The 25,562-nt window shown below is 47.3% G+C and overlaps 1 protein-coding gene across 1 annotated transcript in view; it reads right to left on the reverse strand.

Moving 5' to 3' along the window:
* Nucleotides 1-568: 568 nt before the first annotated feature.
* Nucleotides 569-25,562, reverse strand: part of WASHC2C (WASH complex subunit 2C) — an 87,870-nt gene continuing 62,876 nt past the window's right edge. The window contains exons 25-30 of the mRNA XM_082268900.1: nucleotides 23,714-23,818; nucleotides 16,468-16,530; nucleotides 15,959-16,162; nucleotides 11,039-11,632; nucleotides 10,161-10,341; nucleotides 569-1,153 (exon numbers count right to left, since the gene is read on the reverse strand). Of these exons, the coding sequence (XP_082125026.1) occupies nucleotides 1,017-1,153; nucleotides 10,161-10,341; nucleotides 11,039-11,632; nucleotides 15,959-16,162; nucleotides 16,468-16,530; nucleotides 23,714-23,818 (1,284 nt within the window). The 3' untranslated portion in view covers nucleotides 569-1,016. The remainder of the gene's footprint in view (nucleotides 1,154-10,160; nucleotides 10,342-11,038; nucleotides 11,633-15,958; nucleotides 16,163-16,467; nucleotides 16,531-23,713; nucleotides 23,819-25,562) is intronic.

A 25,562-nucleotide genomic window follows, 5' to 3' on the forward strand; every position in this document is an offset into this window, starting at 1 on the left:
CCCATGGACACCAACAAGGGGCCACTATTCCTTCCAAGGACACCAACAAGGGGCCACTATTCCTCCCACAGACACCAATGATGGGGCACTATTCCTTTCACTGACACCAATAATGGGGCACTATTCCTCCTACTAAAGATGTAGCATTGTTTACTCCGCTGACACCAGGACATTTTCTGCTATCAATGACCACAGTGTGCCCCCCCCCCCCCCCAAGGCTGAAGGACAGGCCCCTGCTTTAGAGGAACACAATGGGAGCTGTGATGTTTTCAGGAAGCCATGTACAGCAGCACCCTGCTAGTCCTTCCCAACAGGCACGATCTGTCTTTAGTGAAACAAAAGGACCCAATGATGACAACCCTGGGTCTACAATTTGGTATACAAGGAAAACAAAGATTTTATGCAAAGGTTTTCATAGCACGTTGATGGAGGAGGATAAGAAGGTTTCAGGGTAGGCAAACTAAAAGCAGATTAAACTTCAGCAAAAGTGATCGAACATAACCAATTCCTTTCCAATGTCATCAATGTTTTCCAGTTTCCATCTTTATCCATAAAAAACATTGTCACATATTTTTATAGCTGTCATTTCAAAGCAATTTACAAACAAGAGAACAAAAATGCTGTTGTGCTGTGACAGCACATCAAAAGCAAGTAAACTGCGCTCAGAGGTATAAAATCCAACTGGGTCACAATTACAATAAAATGTATTCTGCTAAAGTATCAGTGCAACTAAAGGAAGGTAAACTGTACAGAGCACATGGGTAATGGAATGTCTCAAGAAGATATGTTTCTGTACCAGCCAGTCCTGCATTATCCTATCATTGAGGAACCCTTGTCATAGTTTTAACAAGGCATGAACGTTTGGCACAGACATGTAAGTGCTTCAAAAGAGCTAGAACAGTTACTTTGTCCTGCTTCAGCTTGTAAGTACAATAGTGACTACTGTTATTATGCATTGTATGTTAAGCCTTAACATGAGACTGAGCAAACAGCCTCTCTGCAAGGGTTGCTTTACTTCATTTACCAAGAACATTTAATGGATCGTCAAACATAGTGGAAACTTTAGTGTCCTGCTTTGTTTCCGATGTTGGAGTGGACTTGGCTTTTGGTTTGCTTTTCTTCGTGCTGGAGGCAGAGGTTGAAAATATATCATCTGCATAAAAAGAAATATAGAATAAATAACTTGCGTTGGTAAAGAACGGTAAAAGGTAGCTACTTCTTTTTAAAGATCCCCCTATTATTTTTATCTTTTGCAACTAAAATTAAAAGATCCCTATATACACGGATGGGTCCTGAGCAGATGAAACAATATACATGTAGGTAAGACTCTGCTTAACAGATTTGAATTCAGAATTGACAACTAGCTACAGACAGTTGACCGGTGTACCCTCATATTGGATCTCCAGCATCAGAGAACTCAAGATAATACAACCTAAATGACTGGGCATGTCTATAGGGACAGTGCCTATATACAGAGTATCTGTCAGCTCAGCAGTTAACAGACACTAAAGAGTAACTCCACCTTTGTTAATAAGAAGAAAAAAAAAACATCCCCTGCTGGGTGATGCATTGCAAGGATTTTAACAAACTTGGATGCAGTTTCCTACCTTTTGTTATTCTAAAGAAATAACAGTTTTTCTATGTCCATGTTCTGAGTGAATCTTTATGGGAGTAGTTTTAAAATCGTCAGCTGCTGCACCTGCAGGGCTGTAATGAGGAAAGTAGCAGGGTCTGCATTCCTTTAGAAGAGATTTCCCTTTGAGAGTATCACACAATAAAAAAAAAAAAAAAAAAGAATTTGGGATTTTTGACTTACCATAAAATCCATTTCTCTGATGTTCATTGACGGACAGCGCTCCTGTCATTATTGACCATTGGGTTATACTGCCCCCTACAGGAGTAGGACACTAGGCAGAATAAAATTCTGGCTACACCCATGGGCAGTCCCAGGGGGTATATTCACATAGTTTTGTTACAAGCAGTGTCAGGGGAATTATAACTCCACAGAGGGGTGGGTGCTGTGTCTGTCAATGAACATCAGAGAAATGGATTTTATGGTAAGTCAAAAATCCCATTTTCTTTCGTTCATTCACGGACACAGCTCTTGTTATTCTTGACCATTGGGACATCCGAAAGCAGTGTCAAACATGAGGGGTGGGGAAAACAGAAAAATTCCCAAGGCTAAACCGTAGCCAACCAGGTGACAGGGGCTCAACCAAAAACATCTGGAGCCCACCTGAGAAAAAAAACAATACACCCTCAAAGAGGATCAGGTCTCCTTAAACAGCAGCCTGCAAAACCTTGCGACCAAAGGAAGCATCCGCAGATGCCAACACATCCACTTTATAGAACTTTGTAAAAGTGTGCACCAATAACCAGGTCGCCGCCATGCAAACCTGCATCACTGACGCTTGATAACGGAAGGCCCAGGAGGCACTAAGCTCCCTAGTAGAGTAGGCCTTGACAGGGAAAGGAGGAACCTGACCCCTGATGGAATAGGCCTGAACCACCGTCTGTCTGATCCATCTAGAAATGGTCACAGAGGAAGCGGACAACCCTTTGCGAGGACCATCTGTGAGCGCAAAGAGAGAGTGTGACTTCCTGAAAGACTCCATAGCTGCCAGGTACTGCCCAATTGCCTGGACCATGCAAGGCAATTTCCTTTGGATGTTTAGGCCTGGGACACAGAGAAGGCAACACAATGTCTTCATTCAAATGGAATGTCAGAGACCACCTTAGGAAGGAATGGGGGACAGGGGCGAAGCACCACCTTATCCTTATGAATCACCAAATAAGGTGAACGATAGGATAACGCTGCCAGTTCAAACACCCTGCATGCAGAAGTGCTAGACACCAAAAAGGCCACCTTCTGGGACAGCATAAGCAGGGGAATCTCCTGAATATTTTCAAAAGGAGGCTTCTGTAGAGCTGAAAGCACCAAAGTAAGATCCCAAGGCGGCACTTGGGCCCGCACTGGAGGACCAAATGTTGGACACCTTGAAGTATGTAACAGGGAGTATGTGGCCAAAAGGTCGTTGGAAAAAGACCGCCAAGGCTGATACCTTGCCCTAAAGCCAAATTCTGTTCAGCCCTCCGTTGAAGGAAGATTAAGATCCGAGCCACCGAGGAGGAGCAAGGATGAACCCCAAGAGACTCACACCACGCAATGCAAGTCTCCAGGAACAATGGTAGATCTTCCTAGAAGTTGATTTCCTAGCTTTTAACAATGTAGGAATCACCAACTCAGACAAACCTCTATCCTTTAGCACCTGGCATTCAACAGCCAAGCCGTCAAAGCCAGCCACTGCAAAGGAGGATGGAAGATCAGTTCTTGGGACAGCCGATCCTCCCTGAGAGGAAGCTTCCAAGGAACGTCGGCGACCAGCCGCACTAGATTGGTTTACCAGGCCCAGCAAAGCCAGTCCAGGGCCACTAAGATGACGGTAATCCCTTCTGCCTCAATCCTGCGTAGGAGGCTGGGCAGAAGCTTGAGAGGAGGGAAGGCTTAGATCAGACAATACTGACCCCCACGGGGCCACTGGCGCATCTGTGGCGTCTCCTAGAGGATCCCTTGATCGAGCCACAAACCTCTGCACCTTTCTGTTGAGCCGAGACGCCAACAGATCCACCTCGGGGTGCCCCACTGGGGATACAGCTGATGAAACACCTCCAGATGAAGGGACCATTCCCCTTGGTCCAACACCTACCTACTGAAGTAATCCACCTGCCAATTTTCCTACCCGGAAATGTGTACGGCAGAGAGGGCTGAAATGAACTGTTCTGCCCACCTTAGAATGCCGGCTACCGCCAGAGCCGATAGGGCACTTCTTGTGCCCCCTTGGTGATTGACATAAGCCACGGCCGTGGCATTGTCCGATTGAACGTGCATTGGGCATCCCTGAAGACAATTCGTCCAATGATCCAGACACAGTCTGATCGTTCAGAGTTCCAGGACATTGATCAGTAGTCTGGACTCTTCCAGCGTCCATTTCCCCTGAGCAGAATGCTTGCCGGGGATGCCTTCCCAGCTGGACAGGCTGGCATCCGTGGTGACCATTGTCCAACACAAGGGAAGTAAGGATTTTGCCAGCCAAAGCACTGGAGAACAAAGCCACCATATCAGGGACTCTTTAGTTCCCTGACTCAGCCAGATATGATTGCCCAGAGACTGCAGATTCTTGTCCCATTTGTTTAGAATGGAACTGTGCAAACAGAACCACCTCGAAGGTAGATACCATCAGACCTAACACCCGCATGCAAGTCTCGAGGGATGACCATTTGTTGGACAACAGGAGCCGAATTGCAGCCTGTAATTTCTGGAATTTGTCCAGAGGAAGGAGCACTCTGGCTACGTCTGAGTCCAGAGTCAGGACCAAATAGTCCAGCCTCGTGGACAGAACCAGGGCAGACTTCTGAAAATTCAGAATCCAGCCAAACTCCTGCAGAGTTCGTAAAGTAAACTCCAGGTTCTCTACCACAGCAGAGGGAGACTCTGCTCGCAGAAGGAGATCATCAAAGTACCCCAGTCCCTCGATCCCCCATTGGCATAGCAAGGCTAGCACCGGAGACAACACTTTTGTGAAGACCCGAGGAGCGGAGGCGAGACCAAAGGGTAACGGCACAAACTGATAATGCTCCTCTCCCACAGCAAAGCGGAGAAAATGCTGGTGACTGGCACATATTGGAATGTGAAGATAGGCATCCTTGATATCTACAGAGGCGAAGAAATCCCCCTAAAGCAGGGATGCCACCACCGTGAACGTGCCTTCCTTTCTGGGGACTGTGAACAGGTTTGAGTAAAAACCCTGAAACTGATTGGAAGTTGGAACTGGGACGATCAACCCTTGAAGGAACAGGTCTTGTACCACCTCAAACAGACCCTGCAACCGATTTGTGGACAGGCGCAGGATGGAAGGAAAAAAACCTTGCCGGGAGGCAAGAGCGAAACTCAATCTTGTAGCTGGACCGAATGACTTGGTGGATCCACTTGTCTTGGACCAGGAAAGTCCATGGGTCCCGAAACCAGCGAAGATGTCCCCCCACCCCCGATATGGGTGAGGACGCACCTTCATGCAGAAGGAGCCTGTTCCGTCGGTCTGGAGAAGCCCTCTCTCGGCTTGCCAGACCAGGTTTGATTGGATCTGCCAGAGGAGGCCCTGAAAGGCTTCGAGCCCTTGTCAGTCAACTCTGAGGGATGATGAAAAAAAAAAAAAAAAAAACTTGAGATGAGAAGGAAGGTCCATGTCTACGGGGAGATTCCTTGCCCTTAGTAGCATGCGGAAGAAAGGTAATCCCTCCCCCCGTGAGACCTTTAATGATGTCATCCAGGGTAGCTCCAAACAGGCGATCTCTTTGAAAGGGAAGATCAGTCAAGTACGCAGACCAGCATTTGAGCCAAAAGACATGTCGAAGGTCAACCGCCAAAACAGGCAAACCATCAGGGGAGCCGCATTCAAAGAGGCATGACAGAAACTGTTGCCCCTGGACCAGCTGGTCCGCCAACTCAGCAAAGGCAGGAGGGAGTTGTTCTCCCTCCAGGTCACAGCGTAGGAGCTTAGCCCACACGGGTGAGAGTTTGTGCCACTAAGGCAATGATAAATACCGGCCTCACTGCCAAACCAGCTAAGGTATACATAATGCAGGCCACAGCCCCTGCCTTCTGGTCACCAGGATCCTTAAAGGCCGGGGACTCTTCCCCGGAATCATGGTTGCCTTGTTTAATCTGGAAACCAGAGCGCCCACCACCGGTGGCATAGTCTACTTCTTAAGAAGGGACTCCTCATAGGGGTAACGCCTAGTAAAGCGCTTAGGAACCCCACAGGGACACTTTGGTCGTCCCAACTCTTTAGTGACAATTCTGTCAAAATAGGCAGGAAAAGGAAACCCCTTTGCTGCTCTGGATGGCTTGAGAGTGCCAAAGGGTACCTTCACCTCCGTTACAGCTTCAGCTGCATCCTCCATCTTCAGGGTCTCACGCAAATGCAATCAGTGCATCTACCAGCCCTTTTTCATGCGTGGTCCCAGACATGGAGGAACCATCTTCACTATCAGAGGATTCCAGGCGCGTGGTCGCAGACCGAGAAGAGTGACCCACGTCCGAGGCAGCCGAATCAGATTCAGGATCTGAGGAGACAAATGAGGCAGGGGAAAGGCAGGGAGTGCTTTATGCTGACCCGTCGCCCGCAGGCTGCCTCCCCCTGGGACACAAGGGACTCCAGGACCGCCGTCAGTGCATGAAAAGATGGTTGGGACCTGGGGGACCCCGCAGATTCAGAGGGGATCAGGTGGGGAAACGTGCTCCAAAGACTCCACGAGTCACCAGGCGGACCCCACAAAAAAAGTGTAACACACTGCTAAGGGACAACTCCCACCGCGCTGACAGCACCACCTATTTGCCAAGCACAAGGCACAGAGCGATCCTCAGAAGAGAGGGAGGACCCCACCAGACTCACCACCCGCTGACACAGGCACCTGCAACCACCAGGGAAATCTGCACTACACATGCGGTGATCAGGAAGCTAAATGATCCAGGAGTCAGCACCAGGAGAGAAGGAGGGGCTCCCACTGCCAAAATCGCCACCCACAGGGCTCGACTGTCATGGCCGGCGCTATTTGCAATGACAAACCACAAGAAAATGGCCATGGACTACACAAACATGGCTGCCGTGTATAGAAACACTGCACCACGGGGCATACAGGGACCTGAAATTGGAAGACCAGGGCTCAGGACCGATCCAGGCAGGACAGGGGGCCCTGGCAGGAGTCCCCACTAGGTATAGCCCCCCCCGCACAATCGATTGTCCAGTCGCTGTCAGCACACCCCCCAGTCCCCATCTCCAGTTAGCACCCTGCCCCCACCCCAAGAAAGCGGCCAGACCACCCAAAAAAGAAAACAGCCCCAGCATACGTGGGGGGCGCAGGATGAGAGACTAGGAAAGGAGGGGGGGCCCTCAGGAAGGAGGGGTACCTGGGGGTCCGACCATCCCAAGAAGGGGCCCACGTCCACCCCAAAACCCTCAAGGGGTAGAGGGGGGGGGGGACAGCTACTTACCATACCGGGAACCAGGTGGGCACCACACCAAACAGATCCTCCTCCCCATCGAAATGGGGGGCTGTCCACCAGGAGGAACGCTGTGACTCAGGCCGAGGCCAGGTCGTATGCGACCTTGTGAGACATTTAACTTGCAGAGCCAGCACCCAGTGAGGCTATGTCGCAGTGGAGCTGAGGCCTGCGTGCGCTCGTTGGCCAGAATGGGGTGACCACTGGATCTAGATGATCCCATCGCCCAGTCTGGCAGTTGATCGTAGATCTCACAGGAAAAATCTAGGAGGAAAAAAATTTTCTATCTAAAAAGTTTTGCCAGGACCAAAGATCCCAGCAAGGAACTAGGTCCTTACTCCTGACTAGGCAGAAAAAAAACTGAGTGACTATAGCAGAGAGAGGAAGTACACCCCCCCGGGACTGCCCATGGGTGTAGTCAGAATGTTTCTACCTAGTATCCTAGGGGGCAGTATAACCCAACGGTCAAGAATCACAGGAGCGGTGTCTGTCAATGAACAAAAGAAATTAAATTTTTGTTGTAGGGGGTGCTCAAAATCTGACTTGTATCTTAGTGCAGACTTCTAGGAAAATCAGTCAACCAATCACACAGGTAGGAAATTACAGGGGGCGATCTGTATACTATCTGTGTACAGAGTGCCTTCAGGTAGCCATATTGCATTGCATTCTACAGATAATTACAGAGCTGCAGATTAAAAAGGAAAGCTCATTTTTAATTACATTCAATTACAACATGACTTGTGGAACCTGTCCTGTTAAGCCGCTGTATGGTCCTGACCACCGTGCTGCAGCTCAGTTTCAGGGTCTTGGTAACCTTCTTATAGCCTAGGCCAGTGATGGCAAACCTTGGCATCCCAGATGTTTTGGAACTACACTTCCCGTGATGCTCATGCACTCTGCGGTGTAGCTGAGCATCATGGGAAATGTAGTTCCAAAACATCTGGGGTGCCAAGGTTTACCATCACTGGCCTAGGCCATTTTTATGTAGAGCAACAATTCTTTTTTTTCAGATCCTCAGAGAGTTATTTGCCATGAGGTGCCATGTTGAACTTCAAGTGACCAGTATGAGAGAGTGAGAATACCAAATTTAACACACCTACTCCCCATTCACAACTGAGACCTAGTAACACTAACGAGTCACATGACACCGGGGAGGGAAAATGGCTAACTGGGCCCAATTTGGACATTTTCACTTAGGGGTGTACTCACTTTTGTTGCCTGCGGTTTAGACATTAATGGCTGTGTGAGGAGTTATTTTGAGGGATACAAGCTGTACACTCACTACTTTACATTGTAGCAAAGTGTCATTTCTTCAGTGTTGTCACATGAAAAGAGATTATAAAATATTTACAAAAATGTGAGGGGTGTACTCACTTTTGTGAGATACTGTGCATAGGTTATGGGATTATTATTGTTGAAATTAATAGAGGCTTTTTTGAATGGTTATTTAAATATTTGTGTAGCACTACCCCAGCGAGGGCCACTGGATATTTTGCTTGTCCTCTTGTGCTGCCCCCTCACCCTGGGAATGCCCTAGCCCTTCTGACACTCGGGTTCGGACACAATGTATACCCCTTTAAATGAACCACACAGCATATAATAAACTGAACTCAGCAGACTTTCTGTATTGACAGAAAAAAGCAGTGGGTGCAATAAAGTGTCAGTCAGCCAAACCCTGGGACAGCACCCAAAGCTGGTTGGGTTAACCCTTTTACTGCCAGGTACTGTGTACGGACCTACAGCACTGCTTGCAGCAACAGACCTAATTTCTCTCTCTCCTATAAGCTCATGGTCACTTCAATGACCATGAGCGTATAACAGAATTGCTCAGCAGACTCTGCTAAACAATTCTATAAATTTGATCAGCTGATTACAATTCACTGATCAGTGTTATTAACCTCAAACATGACCACATGACCGCAACCCCCCCCCCCCCCCCCGCTGCGTTTCCGTGTCCCCAGCCTCTCCACCTCCCGCTCGCTCCCAGTCACCTAAAATTGCTCCCCCCCACTCTCCTATCCCCTTCATCCCCCTCCCCCCCCAGCTTGGTTCGATCCCCCCAGCAAAGCCGATGCCCTGCTGCTACCTTTAGGAGTCGCCATCCCTCCCCTGCCACTCCTGTCGGCTTCAGGTGCTGCTGGGGCTTGGAGGGGATCAAAGTTTGTCCCCCCTGCCAGTCCAATCACCCCCCCATACTGATCCCTGCACCCTTGATCCATCCCTGCTGCTGTCATTTCTTCAGTGTTGCAAGCTGCTATAGATGCAGGAGCTTGCACCTAGCTAGTTGTAAAGATACAGGCAACACTCATAATAAGATCTGCATTCACTGGAGCTGAAGGGTGATTTAAGGGCTTTAAGAAAGACTCTTGAAGCTTGCTGAGAGCTTTGAAAACTGCTTTCTGTACACGTTGCACTACAGATCAGCTTTACCTGCTGAAGTCTGTGGGAGCTTTGACTAAGAGGGAAATTGAACAGAAAATCTGTCATAAAAAAAAAAAAATGTACATGTAATGAAGAGATAAAAAGGGGCACCTTGGCAGATCATTCGAGGAACAAATCAGAATCAGAAGGAGAAAAAAAAAAAAAAAAAAGAGAAAAAAAACGGGAAAATTGCAGGGAAAGGGAGAGCAAAGAGACAAGACAAATGCAAATGACTATACTTTAACTTGCATCTTTCATGCTAGCAATACAAGAGAAATACGTTAATCAGAGTAGGAATATCCACAAGGCAACCTAGGCAGAAGCCTAAGGCCCAGTAGATGTCCAGAGGGGGCCCTCTACATAGTGCAGTAGGTCAAAGCTGTGCACTTGCCTGTCCTTTCACCAGGAAGGAAGTACTTGAAGGCAGAGGGCGTTGGGGTGCTTCAGGTGAGTGCAAACAATGCAAATGAGATGGCTTTTTTTTGCCTTTTACAATCCCTATCTCCTTCAAAGGGATGGGGGGAGGTCAATGCGGTTACCTTCTCCAGAACCCCACTCTGCCTGAGGGTAACTAAAGTGGCCAATTCTCACCTAATGTCTAACTCCTGTCAGTACATTCCAAGCCTGACACTTGCCCTGGGTTTTCTTTCTAAGAGTCAACAACCCAAGCTATACATACCCATATCATCATCAAATATGGACTTGGCCTCCACTTTCTTTTTTGATTTCTTCTCTTTAGGTTTATGTGTGAGATCAGCAAAAATATCTGAATTATCATCAAACAGATTTGCTTCAGATGCTGTTTTCTTCTCTTTTGGCTTCTTCGCTGGCTTAATGGCTTCTGCTGCAAATATGTCATCCTTAAAAATATTAAAAAGAAAGGACAAATATAAAAAATATTAGGGAAGTTACAATAAAAATATTTTAGCTGCTATAAATTTAACCCCTTGTCTACTAACATACGTTTATAAAAGTCCTGGGGCTAAAACAAGCTCATGGATGCTGCTGTCAAACCTTTTTGCCTTTATAACCACTTAAATGAATGGTTAACTGCAAACCAATAACCTGTAAAGGCTTTCAAAGCATAGCCTATGGACAATTTTGGGTACCATAATTTTTAATGCTTTACAGGCGTGCGCAATTTTAAGACTTGGCATGCTTGGTATCTATTTACGTGGGACAACCCCATCTTTTGTATTGAATCTTTAAAATGGGTTTTAATTTGTGTTTGTTGGTTATTTTAGAGTATTTTTTTTTTCTGAGAACAGCATTTGATAAAAAAAATCTGTGTGAATAACGTGAAATAAAAAAAAAAAAAAAAAAAATGCAACTTTGACCATATTATTCTACAGGAACTTAGCCATCAGAACATCCTTTTTTTTTTTTTTTTTTTTTTTTTAGGGAGTTTTAAGTAATATTCCAGCAAAAATGCTGATTTTTACATGTGCAAAAAATTTTAAATTGCCCTGGTAGAAAAGTGGTTAAGAAAAACTCAAAATTCAACCTCAAATGGATCAGTCAGAGGTGGTATACCATACTCCTGAATCAAACACATACCTCAAATATATCTGCTGTAGTCTTTTTGGGTGGAACAGGCTGAACGTCTACTTTTTTAGGAGGTTTTTGGGCTCCAAAGAGATCATCGTCAGGTTCATCATCTAGCAGAGATGTGGGTTTGAATGTCTTCTTGTGTTTTTCCTTGACTGATTTAAAGAGGTCATCATCACTACCATCAGCATCAAAGACAGAAGCTGAAGGTTTATTAACCTCTTCCCTAGGCTGGCTCAAAGCTTCGTTCACAGGAAGCTTTTCTTTCTGCATGGAAGTACCTGAGTCAGGTAATGAACTACTGCCAAAGAGATCTGAACCAAACAAATCTTTAACATCAGGGGTGAGAGGATTTACAGGCGGTTTTGGTTTTGTTCTGGACTGTACATCATTCTCAGAGAATGACAGCTTCATGCTGGGAATAGGCTCCTCTTTATCTAGTTGCCAGTTTGACTGAGCAAGTGTTGCTTCAGATAATGTATCTTGTGTGGGAGATATTGCTGGTGAATCGCTAATATCTCCGGCTTCACCGGAATCTTGGGATGCATGTTTTCGGCCCATTCTTGTAGGAGGTCTCCGCTTTCCAGTAACCTTGGCACGAGACTGAGGAAGAGACAATCAGCAAATAAGTTCAGAATAAAAAGGACAAATCAGATTAAGAAGAAAATTTAAGAGAATACTTAGTAAAATAAAACCTGATTATTTAAAGCTGATCATTATACAAACAGCAAAGCGTTTAACCCCTTAAAGACAAAGATAAAACAAATCTAAGTGGAAAGAAAGGCTCGCTTTCATTCACCTCTCTATATTTAAATAAGGTATGTATACAGACTTCTTTTTTTACAGGGCTAGATATAGATTAGTATTAGATCGTGGAGGTCTGTAGATGCAGGTATTTTATTGTTAGGGTGAAAGTGAAAAAATAATGACATGGCCCTGTTGTGAACTTGTGGGCCCCTCTTAAATGGGAAATTTATGGTGAAGGAAAACAGTACACCTCTCTGAACAGTGTCTGGGAGGCTGTGGATGCTGCTGCACAAAAAGTTAATTATCCACAGATCAAGAAACCAACAGACTCCATGAATGGATGGCTTATGACTGTTATTGAAAAGGGTGGCTATATTGGTCACAGATTTTTTCTGTTTTTTTAAATGTCTGAAATATTTATTTGTACATTTTGAGAGGTTTGGGATTTTAACTTTAACAGATGAAAATAAACAAGTGAGATGGGAAAAAATGGATTTTTGTAAGATCTTACCGTAAAATCCTTTTCTCTTAAGCTCATTGACAGACGTAGTCCTCGTTGATTCAACACACTCGGGTTATGCTGCCCTCTACAGGAGTAGGACTAGACAGGAAAGAAAACACTCTGGCCACACCTTAGGGGCAGTCCCAGAGGGTATATCCTCTCTCTCTCTGCTACAGCAAATCAGTTATGTCACAAAGCAGTGTTTAGAGAATTTAACCCAACCCAACTCAAAAACAGAGGGGCGGGTACTACGTCTGTCAATGAGCTTAAGAGAAAAGGATTTTACGGTAAGATCTTACAAAAATCCATTTTTCTCTGTCGCTCATTGACAGACTTAGTCCTCGTTGATTCAACACACTCGGGACGTCCCAAAGCAGTACCACAAATGAGGGGTGGGAAAATGGAAATTAAATCCAATCTAGAAGGCCCAACCGGTGCCAACTAGAAGTCTTCAATGCTCATCAATCAAAGATGAGACTCAACAGAAAATTCCAACAGAAAAAAAAACCCTCGAGGTAGACCACCGGTCTCCTCAAATTGCGGCCTGCAAAACCTTGCGGCCAAATGAGGCATCCGCCGATGCCATCACATCAATCTTATAAAATTTTGTAAAGGTATGTACCGACGACCAGGTGGCCGCCTTACATACCTGGACCACTGACGCCTGATGGCGGAAGGCCCAGGAAGTACTGAGCGCTCGAGTGGAGTGCGCCCTAACAGGGAACGGAGGACTCCGACCCTTAATAGAATAAGCCTGTACCACCGTCTGTCTAATCCATTTGGAGATAGTCGCGGCAGATGCAGGCAACCCCTTTCTGGGGCCATCCGTGATCACAAAAGGTGAATCCGTCTTACGGAACGATTCCGTAGCTTTCAGGTATACCCTGATTGCCCGAACCACATCCAAGGAATGCAACGCATGTTCCCGATGATGATTGGGCTGAGGACACAAGGAAGGTAGTACAATATCTTCATTCAGATGAAAGTCTGAAACCACCTTTGGAAGAAAGGATGGCTTAGGATGAAGAACTACCTTATCCCTATGAATCACTAAGTATGGGGACTGGCATGACAATGCAGCCAGTTCTGACACCCTGCGTGCAGAAGTGATAGCCACTAAGAAGGCTACCTTCTGGGATAAAGTCAGCAAGGGAATCTCCCTGATGTTTTCAAAGGGAGGTTTCTGCAGAACCGACAAAACCAAATTAAGATCCCAAGGCGGTAAGGGCGCACGGACTGGTGGAGCCAGGTGCCGCACCCCCTGGATGAAATTCCGCACCAAGGATTTTGTAGCCCAAGGCTTCTGAAAGAAGATTGCTAATGCTGAAACCTGACCCTTGATGGTGCTCAAGGCTAGTTTCTGCTCAACCCCCTTTTGCAGAAAGGCCAATATTCGGGTCACCGAATAGGCTTGAAGATCTCACAGGAACACTGGAGAAAAAAAGCTGTCTAAAAAATCTTTTCTAAGAAAAAAATCCTGCCAGGACCGAAGATCCCAGCACGGTATCTAGGTCCTTACTCCTAACTAGACAGAAAAAAACTGATTTGCTGTAGCAGAGAGAGAGAGAGAGAGAGAGGATATACCCTCTGGGACTGCCCCTAAGGTATGGCCAGAGTGTTTTCTTTCCTGTCTAGTCCTACTCCTGTAGAGGGCAGCATAACCCGAGCGTGTTGAAACAACGAGGACTACGTCTGTCAATGAGCGACAGAGAAATGTTCATTTTTCATTTAGTTGCATAGTAATTCTGCACACCAATAGTTGCCCAGTAATTGTGCACACACATTCTCCTAAGAAAGCCCAAACCTCACTTTTACTCCCAAACCTCACTTTTACTTTGTTAAATTTTCAGATTTAAGGTTTATTAACATTTTGGATTGACCGAGACCACTGTAGTTGTTCAATAATTAAATTAATCCTGAAAAATGCAACTTGCCTAATTGTGCACACAGTGTACAAACAGTATATTATACAAGCTAGCCGCTTATGTTATTGAAAACAAGTATATAGTGTTACCCGAAAGATATGAGATTTAATTTACCTCAGACAATATTTGGGTTAAAAATGAGAGTTCTTTGACTATGAATGAAAGCTTTAACACAGCAATTATTTATTGGTATATAGTTTGAAAAGCCTAAATTAATTTACAACAATCTAACTATTGTACATACTACAAAATATAAAATATTCCTAGTTTAACTGAACAAATATAGAGTATATACTCATATACAAACACACTATGACCGACACAAAGAGGACAAACAATGTAAACCTTAATCCTTCATAGTTACCCTTCACTTGAGTGTTTCCTCCTGGTCTTCCATGTCAAACAGGAAGTCACTCTATCTCCACCTTTGCTAATAAAGAACCATATTGCATTGCCTTGTATAGGGCTATTCTGATTGGTTCAGCTATCCTTCTCTGTTCCACCCTCTGGGCGTATCTGGTTCAGGATAGGACAATTTCCCCCTCCCCTAGCATAATTCAGCCTCTTGCTAACCACTCCTCTCTGTTGGGGGGGGGGGGGGAATTTATTCATAACTGTGGCGTAGCTCTGAAATTGCTAATTAAGATATGCAAGATTTATCCTTGAGGCCCATGGCCCACCCCTCAACAGATGGCTCATCCTCATTGCATATCTTAATGAGAGTTCTTTGACCGAAATCAGGGCGGACATGACATAGTCTATTCATCCTAGTTTCATTGGCCCCAGAAAGTCTGGCTCCCAGAAATGTGATCGCAGGGTGACACCATTAGGCATATCAACAGGCTACCTCCCAGCGAACAGACTTGTTGAATGGGATACTTTTTATGTGTTTAAATGTGAATAGCCGGCTGGCCTTTAAAATGGACTTGTTAGACTGGATTCCTACTACTGACTGCAGACTGAAGTCACACAATTTCATACAATTGATAATCCTATATCAACTAAATGTAAAATCAAAACTCAATATCTCGTACATATATATATATTTACATTAATATTTACAATCTCTAATGGGGATTTATACATAACTCCTCCTCAGGCCACAGTAATGGAGATTACGCATAAACTCATAAGGCAACAACAGGGATGCTGCAAGTGGTGGATGAATGGAATAAAACCAGCAATGTTCAGGAGTACAAAAGTCTTTAGAGAGAGGAAGGCACAAAATATAGCTGCTAATGCATTCCACCACTTTGTGGACTAGTATTCATGGTCAATGATGGGTGAGTTTTCAACTGCCACCGCTGATTTCACAAATAAGCCGAGTAGTTGTCATATAAAACATCGAAGAACCAATTTTCTGGAACTGTGGCGAAGCAATTGACTTAAAGCGAAACTAAACCCACCAATTTAACTTTGTGTCAAACATAAGCCCAGGTTAGAAATGTTCAATAAAGGTTATTAAATCCTTAAACACATCAATGTTTTCTGCAGTGTTTTCATTTACAATCGCTGGACTTGTTGATCATCTTAGGTTTGCCAGCTGGCAACTGTCTGTGGAAATAATCAATTAGGCAGGCAAGAAGGCTGATAAATTCCGATAAGCTAACGTAGGCATTCTCTTCCTCGCTCAACCTACAGCTCTAAATAAAAAATAGGTTTACGTTTCGCTGAAATTTTTCGAACTTTGAGACCATGAATTATGTGTGGGTGACCATATTCACATTTACAGGCAAAAGAGAGATGTGTTATTACCTTATTAGCACTATGAAGGGTGTCCACCTGTGCAGGGGTCTCAAAGCTTACTCCTTCCCCACTTTTTCTGCCAACATCTAAACTTGGACTGCTCTCTGCAACAGGTAAACCTGAAATATCTGCCTCTGGAATAGTATGCCTCAGGCCAGACAGTTTAGAAACTGCACCTGGTAACAATGCTGCTGGGTTGATGTGCAAATTTGCCTGTAAATAAATGAGAAGTGGATTAGCTGATGCCTACTTAATGCTTGCCATATTAATGCAAAAATACTGTATGGTAGATTTTGCAGGACCTGTAGCTGAAGCCAAAAGGGAATTAGACAAAGAATATTAAGAAAGGTATAAGATACATGCACCACCCAAGGTAAATCCATTCCAGCTGCAAGTATTACCAGTGAGGAAATGCAAAAGAAATTTAGTTTTCAGAGATTTTCTCATTCTTTCTCAAAGGAAAATGTTGGTGCAGAAGAAATTAGGAGAGAACAGTAAATGTAAAACTCTATAGTTACTTGTAGTTTCCCAATCCGAGTGGAGGGACTTTTAGATTTAACTGGTGCTGGCACTGGGGGTTTCTGTACAAAACGAAAGTAGATTAAAACATTTTTTAGCTGCACATTTGAAACGCATCATTCATCTGTGACAAAATGCTCTTGTGTTGTTACCAGTATTAAGTCTGTTAAGTACATTTGTTAGAAGTACAGCTTCTACTATTGCTGGCCTCTCTCTGAAAAGGCTAGTTACCTGACGGCTTTAACTTGCATACATTAAAGCGGATGTAAACCCAATTCATGAAATTGTATCTGGGCACATCTATCTGTAGTGTCTACTTATCTCTCTTCAAAGCCCTAAATCCCGTGGCTTTCTCCTGCTCGGCTCGGTTATCAGCATGAGAACTTCTGACAAGTTCTCCATCAACTGAGATAAAACCAAGCTGAATTTTGTGTCGGGGTGTGTGCTGATTATAGATTAGCAGAGAGCTTGTCTATTCACAGCAAAGCTCTTCATGTTTTTGCCTATGTGGAGAGGGGGTGTGTGCCATTCCTCCAGTCAGCTGTCTCACAGTGTATGGCAAGAAGCCACACCCACAGGTGAATCAGGAAAAGGAAATCCTAACAGAATGTGCACTTTTTAAACAGTGTAGAAAGCTGAAGACAGCACAATTACATGTAAACTTTATGTAGGGATATTTGTCCCATCTCTGTGTAACATCTGAGGCTATTTACTTCACTTAGTATATGTGAGGGTTTACATCCACTTTAAGACTAAAGGCAAAAGCAAGCTTGCTGTAACTCAGCGTCCGAAGAACATCAGAATTCAATCTCAATTAAATAGAGCACCTTTGGGATGTAGTGGAACGAGAGATTCGCATGGATGTGCAGCCGTTAAATCTCCAGCAACTGCATGATGCTTTTGTGTCAATATGGACCAAAATCTCTGAGGAATGTTTCCAACACCTTGTTAAATCTATGCCATGAAGAATTAAGGCAGTTCTGAAGGCAAAAGGGGATCCAAAATGGTAACTAGCAAGGGGTACCTAATAAAGTGGCGGGTGAGTGTATATAAACTATGAGAAATGATGCATAGGTTTTAGGATCACCATAGAGGTCTGTTCATTTATAATGCTGCATTTGTTACCAAAAACGGAATTTTTGTAAAATCTTACCTGTAAAATTCCTTTCTCTGAGTCCTCCGACAGTCGCCGCCTCTTCATATTCGTCACATATGGGGTATTAGACTTTTCTCCGAAGGAGTAGCTAGGCAACAGAATATGTTAACAATAAAGCTTTAACATATCCCACCCTCAAGGGGTGGTCCCCTCAGTCAATACCCTCCTACTTCCTGCAACCATATCTCAGTTTTAGTGGAATAGCAGTAGAGTATACCTTCAAACCCCAAAAGAGGGGCGGGGGCGGCGACTGTCGGAGGACTCAGAGAAAGGAATTTTACAGGTAAGATTTTACAAAAATTCCGTTTTCTCTTACGTCCTCCGACAGTCGCCGCCTCTTCATATTCGTCACATATGGGGACGTCCCAAAGCAGTGCAAACATGAGGGGTGGGAAACGCATCCGCGCCGAAAGGCAACGCAGTCTCCACATCAAAGAAAGGAACCTTACCAAAGGAAGGAAACCAGCTGGGCAACAGCAAAAATAAGTGCTCAACAGGAGCAACAACCCAGGAAAAGACAAAAAAACCAGGGGATACAAAAAAAAACTATCCCAACAGCCAGGAGTCCCCAACAAGGGACCCTATGGAACAGCCGCACTAAGAACCTTGCGGCCAAAGGAAGCATCCGCCGATGCCTGAACATCTACTTTGTAGAATTTTGTGAAAGTGTGTACGGTCGACCAAGTCGCCGCCTTACACACCTGGGCTACAGAAGCCCCATGACGGCAGGCCCAAGACGTACTCAGTGATCTAGTAGAGTGCGCCTTCACAGGCACAGGGGGAACCTTCCCCTGCAAGGCATAGGCCTGTTCAATGGTCTGCCTGATCCATTTGGCAATGGTAGAGGCCGAAGCCGCCATGCCCTTCCGAGGACCCTCTGGAAGAACAAACAAGGAGTCAGTCTTACGAAAAGACTCAGTCGATTTAAGGTAAACCCTTATCGCCCGAACAACATCCAGAGAGTGCAATCTCACCTCCTTCGGATGTTTAGGCTTCGTGCACAACGAAGGCAAAACAATATCCTCGTTAAGATGGAATTCCGAAACTCGTTTCGGTAGAAAAGAAGGATTAGGTCGCAAGACCACCTTATCCAAATGAACAACCAGGTACGGAGACTTGCAGGACAAAGCCGCCAGTTCCGACACTCTGCGAGCCGAAGTGATCGCCACCAAAAAGGCGACCTTTTTGGACAACATAGACAACGAGATCTTCCTGATCTGTTCAAAAGGAGCACGTTGTAACACAGATAGAACTAGATTCAAGGCCCAAGGGGGCAAAGGATCCCTCCTAGGAGGAACCAGATGCCGCACACCCTGAATAAAAGTGCCAACCAAGGAGTTGGAAGCCACGGGACGTTGAAACAGAACGGCCAGCGCCGACACCTGACCCTTAATCGTAGCCAGCGCCAAACGCTGATCGACACCCGTCTGAAGGAAAGACAGCACACGGGAAACCGAGTACGTGCGGGGTGAAAACCCCCTGGACTCACACCAGGCAAAATAGGCCTTCCAAGTACGGTAATAAACCTTCCCCGAGGAAGACTTCCTCGCGTTGATCAAAGTATGAACGACCTCTGGAGAGAGACCCTTCTCCTTCAGGACCTCGGTCTCAACAGCCAGGCCGTCAAAGCCAGCGACTGTAAAGCAGGATGGTAAATCGGTCCTTGAGACAGTAGATCGTCTCGAAGAGGCAGACGCCAAGGAGCGTCGACCGCCAGATTCACGAGGTCTGCGTACCAGGACCGGCGAGGCCAGTCCGGTGCCACAAGAATCACCGTGCTGCGTTCCGAGTGCAACCTGCGAAGGAACCTGGACAGCAACAGAATCGGTGGAAACGCGTACATCAGCCTGTACTGATGCCACGGGGCCACTAACGCGTCCGACGCGTCTGCCCGAGGGTCGCGCGTCCTTGCCACGAACCTCTTCACCTTGTAGTTGAGGCGAGACGCGAACAGGTCCACATCTGGAAGACCCCACTTCGCGCACAACATCTGGAAGACAGCCGGGTGGAGAGACCATTCCCCCTGATCCAGGGTCTGGCGACTCAGATAGTCCGCCTGCCAGTTCTCCACTCCCGGAATGTGAACCGCCGTTATCGCCGGGACATGAGTCTCGGCCCAAGACAGAATGTCGGCCACTTCTCGAGCCGCTCGGGCACTCCTGGTGCCCCCTTGGTGGTTGATGTAGGCCACCGCCGTGGCATTGTCCGTCTGCACCCGAACCGGGCAGCCCTGCAGCCGGTCCGTCCAGCGATGAAGACAGAGCCTTATCGCACGCAATTCCAGAATGTTGATCGGAAGGGAAGACTCCCCCTCCGACCAGGTCCCCTGGGCGGACAGAACGCCCAGAACACCACCCCAGCCCGACAGGCTGGCATCCGTGGTGATTATCGTCCACGAGATCGGACGAAACGACTTGCCCCCGGACACCAACGGGGACTGGAGCCACCACAGAAGGTTTTCCCTGGTGCGATGACTCAACGAGATCTGAAGATCCAGAGATTGAGGTCGCCCGTCCCACCTGGACAGGATCTCCGCTTGGAGACCCCGCGTGTGAAACTGCGCGAAAGGAATCGCCCCGAAGGCCGAGACCATCAATCCCAGACATCTCATACCCGTCCGCAGAGACGAGTGTGGAACGTCCCTGAGGGACCTGACTTCCTCCTGAAGAGTCCTGAGTTTGACTTCCGGCAGGAAGACCTTCGCCTGCACCGAGTCCAGTATCATTCCCAGATAGGGGAGACGAACCGACGGACTCAGTGTCGACTTTGGAACATTTATCGTCCAACCGAACTCCTGCAGAGTTTGCATTGTGACAGACAGGTCCTTCTCCAGACCCTGTCTGGTCGCAGACCGAACCAGAATGTCGTCCAGATACCCCAGGACAGAAATGCCCTGGGCTCTCAATAATGCCAGAACCGGTGCAAGCACCTTGGTGAAGACCCGCGGAGCCGAGGCGAGCCCAAAGGGCAACGCCACAAACTGGTAGTGATCCTCCGCAATGGCAAATCGAAGGTACTTCTGATGACCCTCGAATATGGGGATGTGAAGGTACGCATCCTTCAAATCGATGGAGGCCATGAATTCCCCCGGAACCAGGGCAGCCACCACCGAGCGCAGGGATTCCATGCGGAACTTGCGAACCCGCACAGAGCGGTTCAGAGCTTTCAAGTCCAGAATCGGACGAACCTTGCCCTCCTTCCTGGGCACGGTGAACAGATTGGAATAAAACCCCCGAAATCTGTCCCGATGAGGCACCGGAACCACCACTCCCTGAGCCCTCAGGTCCCGCACCGCCAGGTGCAGATCCCGCAGGCGCTCTGGAGACAGTTGAAGATTTGAGGGAAAAAATCTGCTCTCCAGCCGAGAGAGAAACTCGATCTTGTAACCAGATCGAACGATTTCCAGAACCCATCTGTCCCTCACACGGGCCAACCAGGGCTGAAGAAAACCGAGCAAGCGTCCCCCCACCCCAAAACTGGGTGAGGGCGCCCCTTCAGGCCGAACTGTTATGGGCCGCAGGTCCGGATTGACCGGACTTCTGTTTCCCAGACCAGGGCTTCTTCTGAGAGCCTTGGCCCTTGAACGGTTTGCCCTTGTAGTGCGGCCGAAAGGCACGAAAGGACCCCTGAGGGGGCCGAAAATGAGCATGCTTCTTCCCAGAAGCCCCCTTAGCCTTGGGGAAATGGGGCAAAAGAGTGCTCTTACCCCCGGTAATCCCCTTAATCAACACATCCAGGGACTCCCCAAAAAAGGCGAGACCCATCATAAGGCAGATTGGCTAAGGTTTTACGTGAAGATTGGTCCACCGACCAACATTTCAACCAAACCAGGCGGCGAGACAACACCGCCACGCTGTGCACACGCGCGGCCAACGGAATCAGGTCCAGGTCCGCATCACACAGATACATGACACCCTGGTGGATCTGATCCACCATATCCAGGGTCGCCGCCGAGGCCGAATCGGCCACTAGGACGCGCCTAAGCATCTGCGTCCAACCTGCGATCGCCTGGGCCGCCATGAGAGAAGCAAACAGAGCCTTAAGCATAGAACCCGTAACAGAATAAGTATGACGGGCAAGAGACTCCAGTCTCCTATCCGTGGCATCACGGAAAACAGGGGATCCCTCTGCAGGGATCGCAGTGGCTTTGTTCAAAACCGCAATAGCATGATCCACTGGCGGAGGCACACACCACCGTTCATCAGTGGCAGGCGAGAAAGGATAACGCAGCTTAAATTTACTTGGTACCGCAAAAGGCTTGCGCAAATCGCGCCATTGGTCCTTAACAGCGCGCTGAAAATCAGCATTGCAGGGAAAAACCTGCGGCGTCCTGCGTTTTCTCTGCGTCCCATAAGCCGCCAAGGCAGCTGGGGGACACACCTCGTCCTGCAAACGTAGCGTCTGCTTAATGGAAGCAATCAACTCATCCATGATTGCAAGCTCTTCAGGCGAGCCAGGGGGAGAATTATCAACCCCCTCAACTTCAGCCTCTACCTCAGACCCCACTAGATCAAGAGAGGAGCGGGACCCCGATAGGGGGGTCCCCGCCAGAACAGCCCCATCACCTTCACCCTCAGAATCAGAGGACAGAGCAACTCTGGGCCGTTTAGTAGATTGAGCAGCCACCAGCATTTGCACCTGTGCAGCAAGGCCAGCCACAATAGTGGCTAAATCCCCCCCTGGGGGGGAAACAGCGGTCCCCTGGCTTTCCACCAATACTGTGGGAAACTTGCCCTCCTGAGAATCCATTGCCCCTGTATGCCAGACAACCAAGGGTTAACTGCCCCCTTTTAGCAAGCGCGGCAAGCGCAGCCCACCGCACCACACTCAGGCACAATGAGACCCCCACAGGGAATATACAGACTGAATACAGGCAATGGAACACAGGAATAGAAGGATAAAACCTGAGGAGACTCCGCTGCTGCTGCTGCCTCGATCGGTGCTTCCAGGAGAGAGGAAGTGATGCTGCCAGGGCGCTCTATGTAAGCCTATGGAGGCTACAAGAAAATGGCCGCCGTGCATGTAAACCATGCGGCCGGAGCGGGCGCCGGTAAAATGGCGTCGTTTGGCGCCGAAATCGCCGCTCCACAGTGCATAAAATCACACACAATATTATCCCATTATATGGATACATGTTAGATCGCCGCAGCGATCGCTGTATATGCCCCAACATGCCATTAAAAACATGCCCCACAGCACACAGCTCCTCACACTGCCCAGCCTGACATACTCAGTGTCATACAGCTCCCCCCCCCCTTGCAGCCCACAGCATGCAGCCGAGAGATAGGGAGACAAGCAGTGTGATTAAAGGCAGGTTACACAGTCCCAGACTGAGACCCCCCCCAGACAGACAGGTCCCCACATAGATACACTTACCTCACATGGCGTGGGGAACCCGCACAGGCGAACAAGCCGCTGCACATGAGGCAGGGAGAGTCGCAATTCAAGACGCACACAATGGCGGTTCAGAAACCGCACAGCGTCCGGTGAGGTAGCCACCTCACCAATCATCCCTGCACCGAACAGGGATGGGTCGTTCACTGTGCCAGGAGCGTTACCTGGCTGAACGCTCGATGGCAGACTGGGAAGCCACTGACCCACGACCTGCGACCAGGGGGATCAGCCCGAGACCCAGTCCGCATGATCCTCTTCGTCCGAAGAACTAACTAATGCTGACAAAAATAACAGCTAAGTAAAGGTAGAGAGAAAACTCAAACAAAATATCAAAAAGAAGAAAGAGTCTGGGACAAAAAGTCCCAGCACAGAGAGAGCCAGCCACTCCTGACAAGCTAGACATAAAAACTGAGATATGGTTGCAGGAAGTAGGAGGGTATTGACTGAGGGGACCACCCCTTGAGGGTGGGATATGTTAAAGCTTTATTGTTAACATATTCTGTTGCCTAGCTACTCCTTCGGAGCAAAGTCTAATACCCCATATGTGACGAATATGAAGAGGCGGCGACTGTCGGAGGACGTAAGAGAAAAAGTATTTTACATAAGGGCTCCACTATGTGAAAGAACTGTGTGTACACATTATTACCAACATGTTCTTTCCTCTCCCAAATGATAGGTAATACAAATATACAAACCTCTCCACCTTCTGCCTTTACTATCGTCTCCTTTATTACGTTCAAATTGCTAGGTTGTTTGGATGGATCCAAACTGTCTTTTTTGATTGAGATTTTCTTTTCTTTCTACAAAATGTAAAAGTAAGCAGAATTCAACCCTTTGTTATTGTTATCTGAAAAGACTTGTGCTTTAAAGTTTTAGGATATTTTGTATGCAAAATATACCTAACAGTGAATAACTGGATTGTTGACTTACTGTAAAATCCTTTTCCCTTAGGTTCATTGACAGATGCAGTCTTCTAATGCATATCAGTAGGTAATACCGCCCCCTACAGGAGTAGGACACTAGGCAGAAATTTTTTTGGCTACGCCTATGCGCAGTCCCTGGGGGTATACCCTCTCTCTTCCTGCATAGGATGTCAAATTTGTATCAAAGCAGTGTCAGAGAAAAGCACACCAACCCACTCAAAAAATTAGAGGGGCGGGTACTGCGTCCGTCAATGAACCTAAGAGAAAAGGATTTTACGGTAAGTCAAAAATCCAGTTTTCTCTATCGTTCATTGATGCATATCAGTAGGGACGTCCCCAAAGCAGTACCAAAATGAGGGGTGGAAACCAGAAAAAAGAGAAAACAGTCCCCCAAGGCCAACATGGCCAACCAGGCAACACAGGACACCTCAGAACAATCAGATGAGGTCTACCTGAAAACAAACAGAAAAATCACCCTCAAGGAAGGCAAAGAGGCCCCCTAAACCACAGCCTGCAAAACCTTGCGGCCAAAGGAGGCATCCGCAGATGCCATCACATCCACCTTATAAAATTTGGTAAAGGTGTGAACAGACAACCAAGTTGCCGCCTTGCACACCTGAAGCACAGGCGCCTGATGGCGAAAAGCCCAAGAAGCACTGAGCGCCCGAGTAGAGTGCGCCTTGACAGGGAAGGGTGGAACCCGACCCCTAATGGAATAAGCCTGCACTACTGTCTGTCTGATCCATCTGGAAATAGTCGCAGCAGACGCAGGGAGTCATTTTTGGGCCATCGGTGAGCACAAAGAGAGAGTCAGACTTGCGAAAAGACTCAGTAGAATACACCTTGAGCGTCCGAACAACATCCAGGGTATGCAGGGCAAATTCCTTAGGATGTTTTGGCTTAGGACATAAGGAAGGTAACAAGATGTCCTCATTTAAGTTAAAAATTAAAACCACCTTTGGCAGGAAGGATGGATCTGTCCGAAGTACAACCTTGTCCCTGTGAACCTCCAGATAGGGAGAACGACAGGACAGCGCCGCCAGTTCGGACACCCTGTGCGCAGAAGTGATGGCCACCAAGAAGGCCACCTTCGGAGACAAGGTAAGCAGGGGAACCTCCCGAATATTCTCAAAGGGAGGCCTCTGGAGAACCGACAGCACCAAATTAAGATCCCATGGCGGTAGCGGAGGTTGCACCGGAGGTACCAAGTGTTGCACCCCCTGGATGAAACTACGCACCAGGGAATGTGCGGCCAATGGCCTCTGGAAGAAAATAGCCAAGGCCGAGACCTGACCCTTGATAGTACACAATGCCAACTTTTGATCAACTCCCCGTTGAAGGAAAGCCAAGTTCTGAGCCACCGAATAGAAGCGAGGGTGGGTCACAAGGGACTTGCACCACGCAATGTACGACTTCCACGTACGATGATAAATCTTCCTGGAAGTCACCTTCCTCGCTTTAAGGCAAAGTGGGAATCACAAGCAGATAAACCCCTGTCCTTCATCACCTGGCTTTCAACAGCCAAGCCGTCAAAGCCAGCGACTGTAAAGCAGGATGGAAGATTGGCCCCTGAGAGAGCAGATCCACCCTGAGAGGAAGACTCCACGGGGCGTCTGCGACA

Source organism: Pelophylax lessonae, assembly GCF_965119305.1.
Source record: "Pelophylax lessonae genome assembly, chromosome: 9".
NCBI lineage: Eukaryota > Metazoa > Chordata > Amphibia > Anura > Ranidae > Pelophylax > Pelophylax lessonae.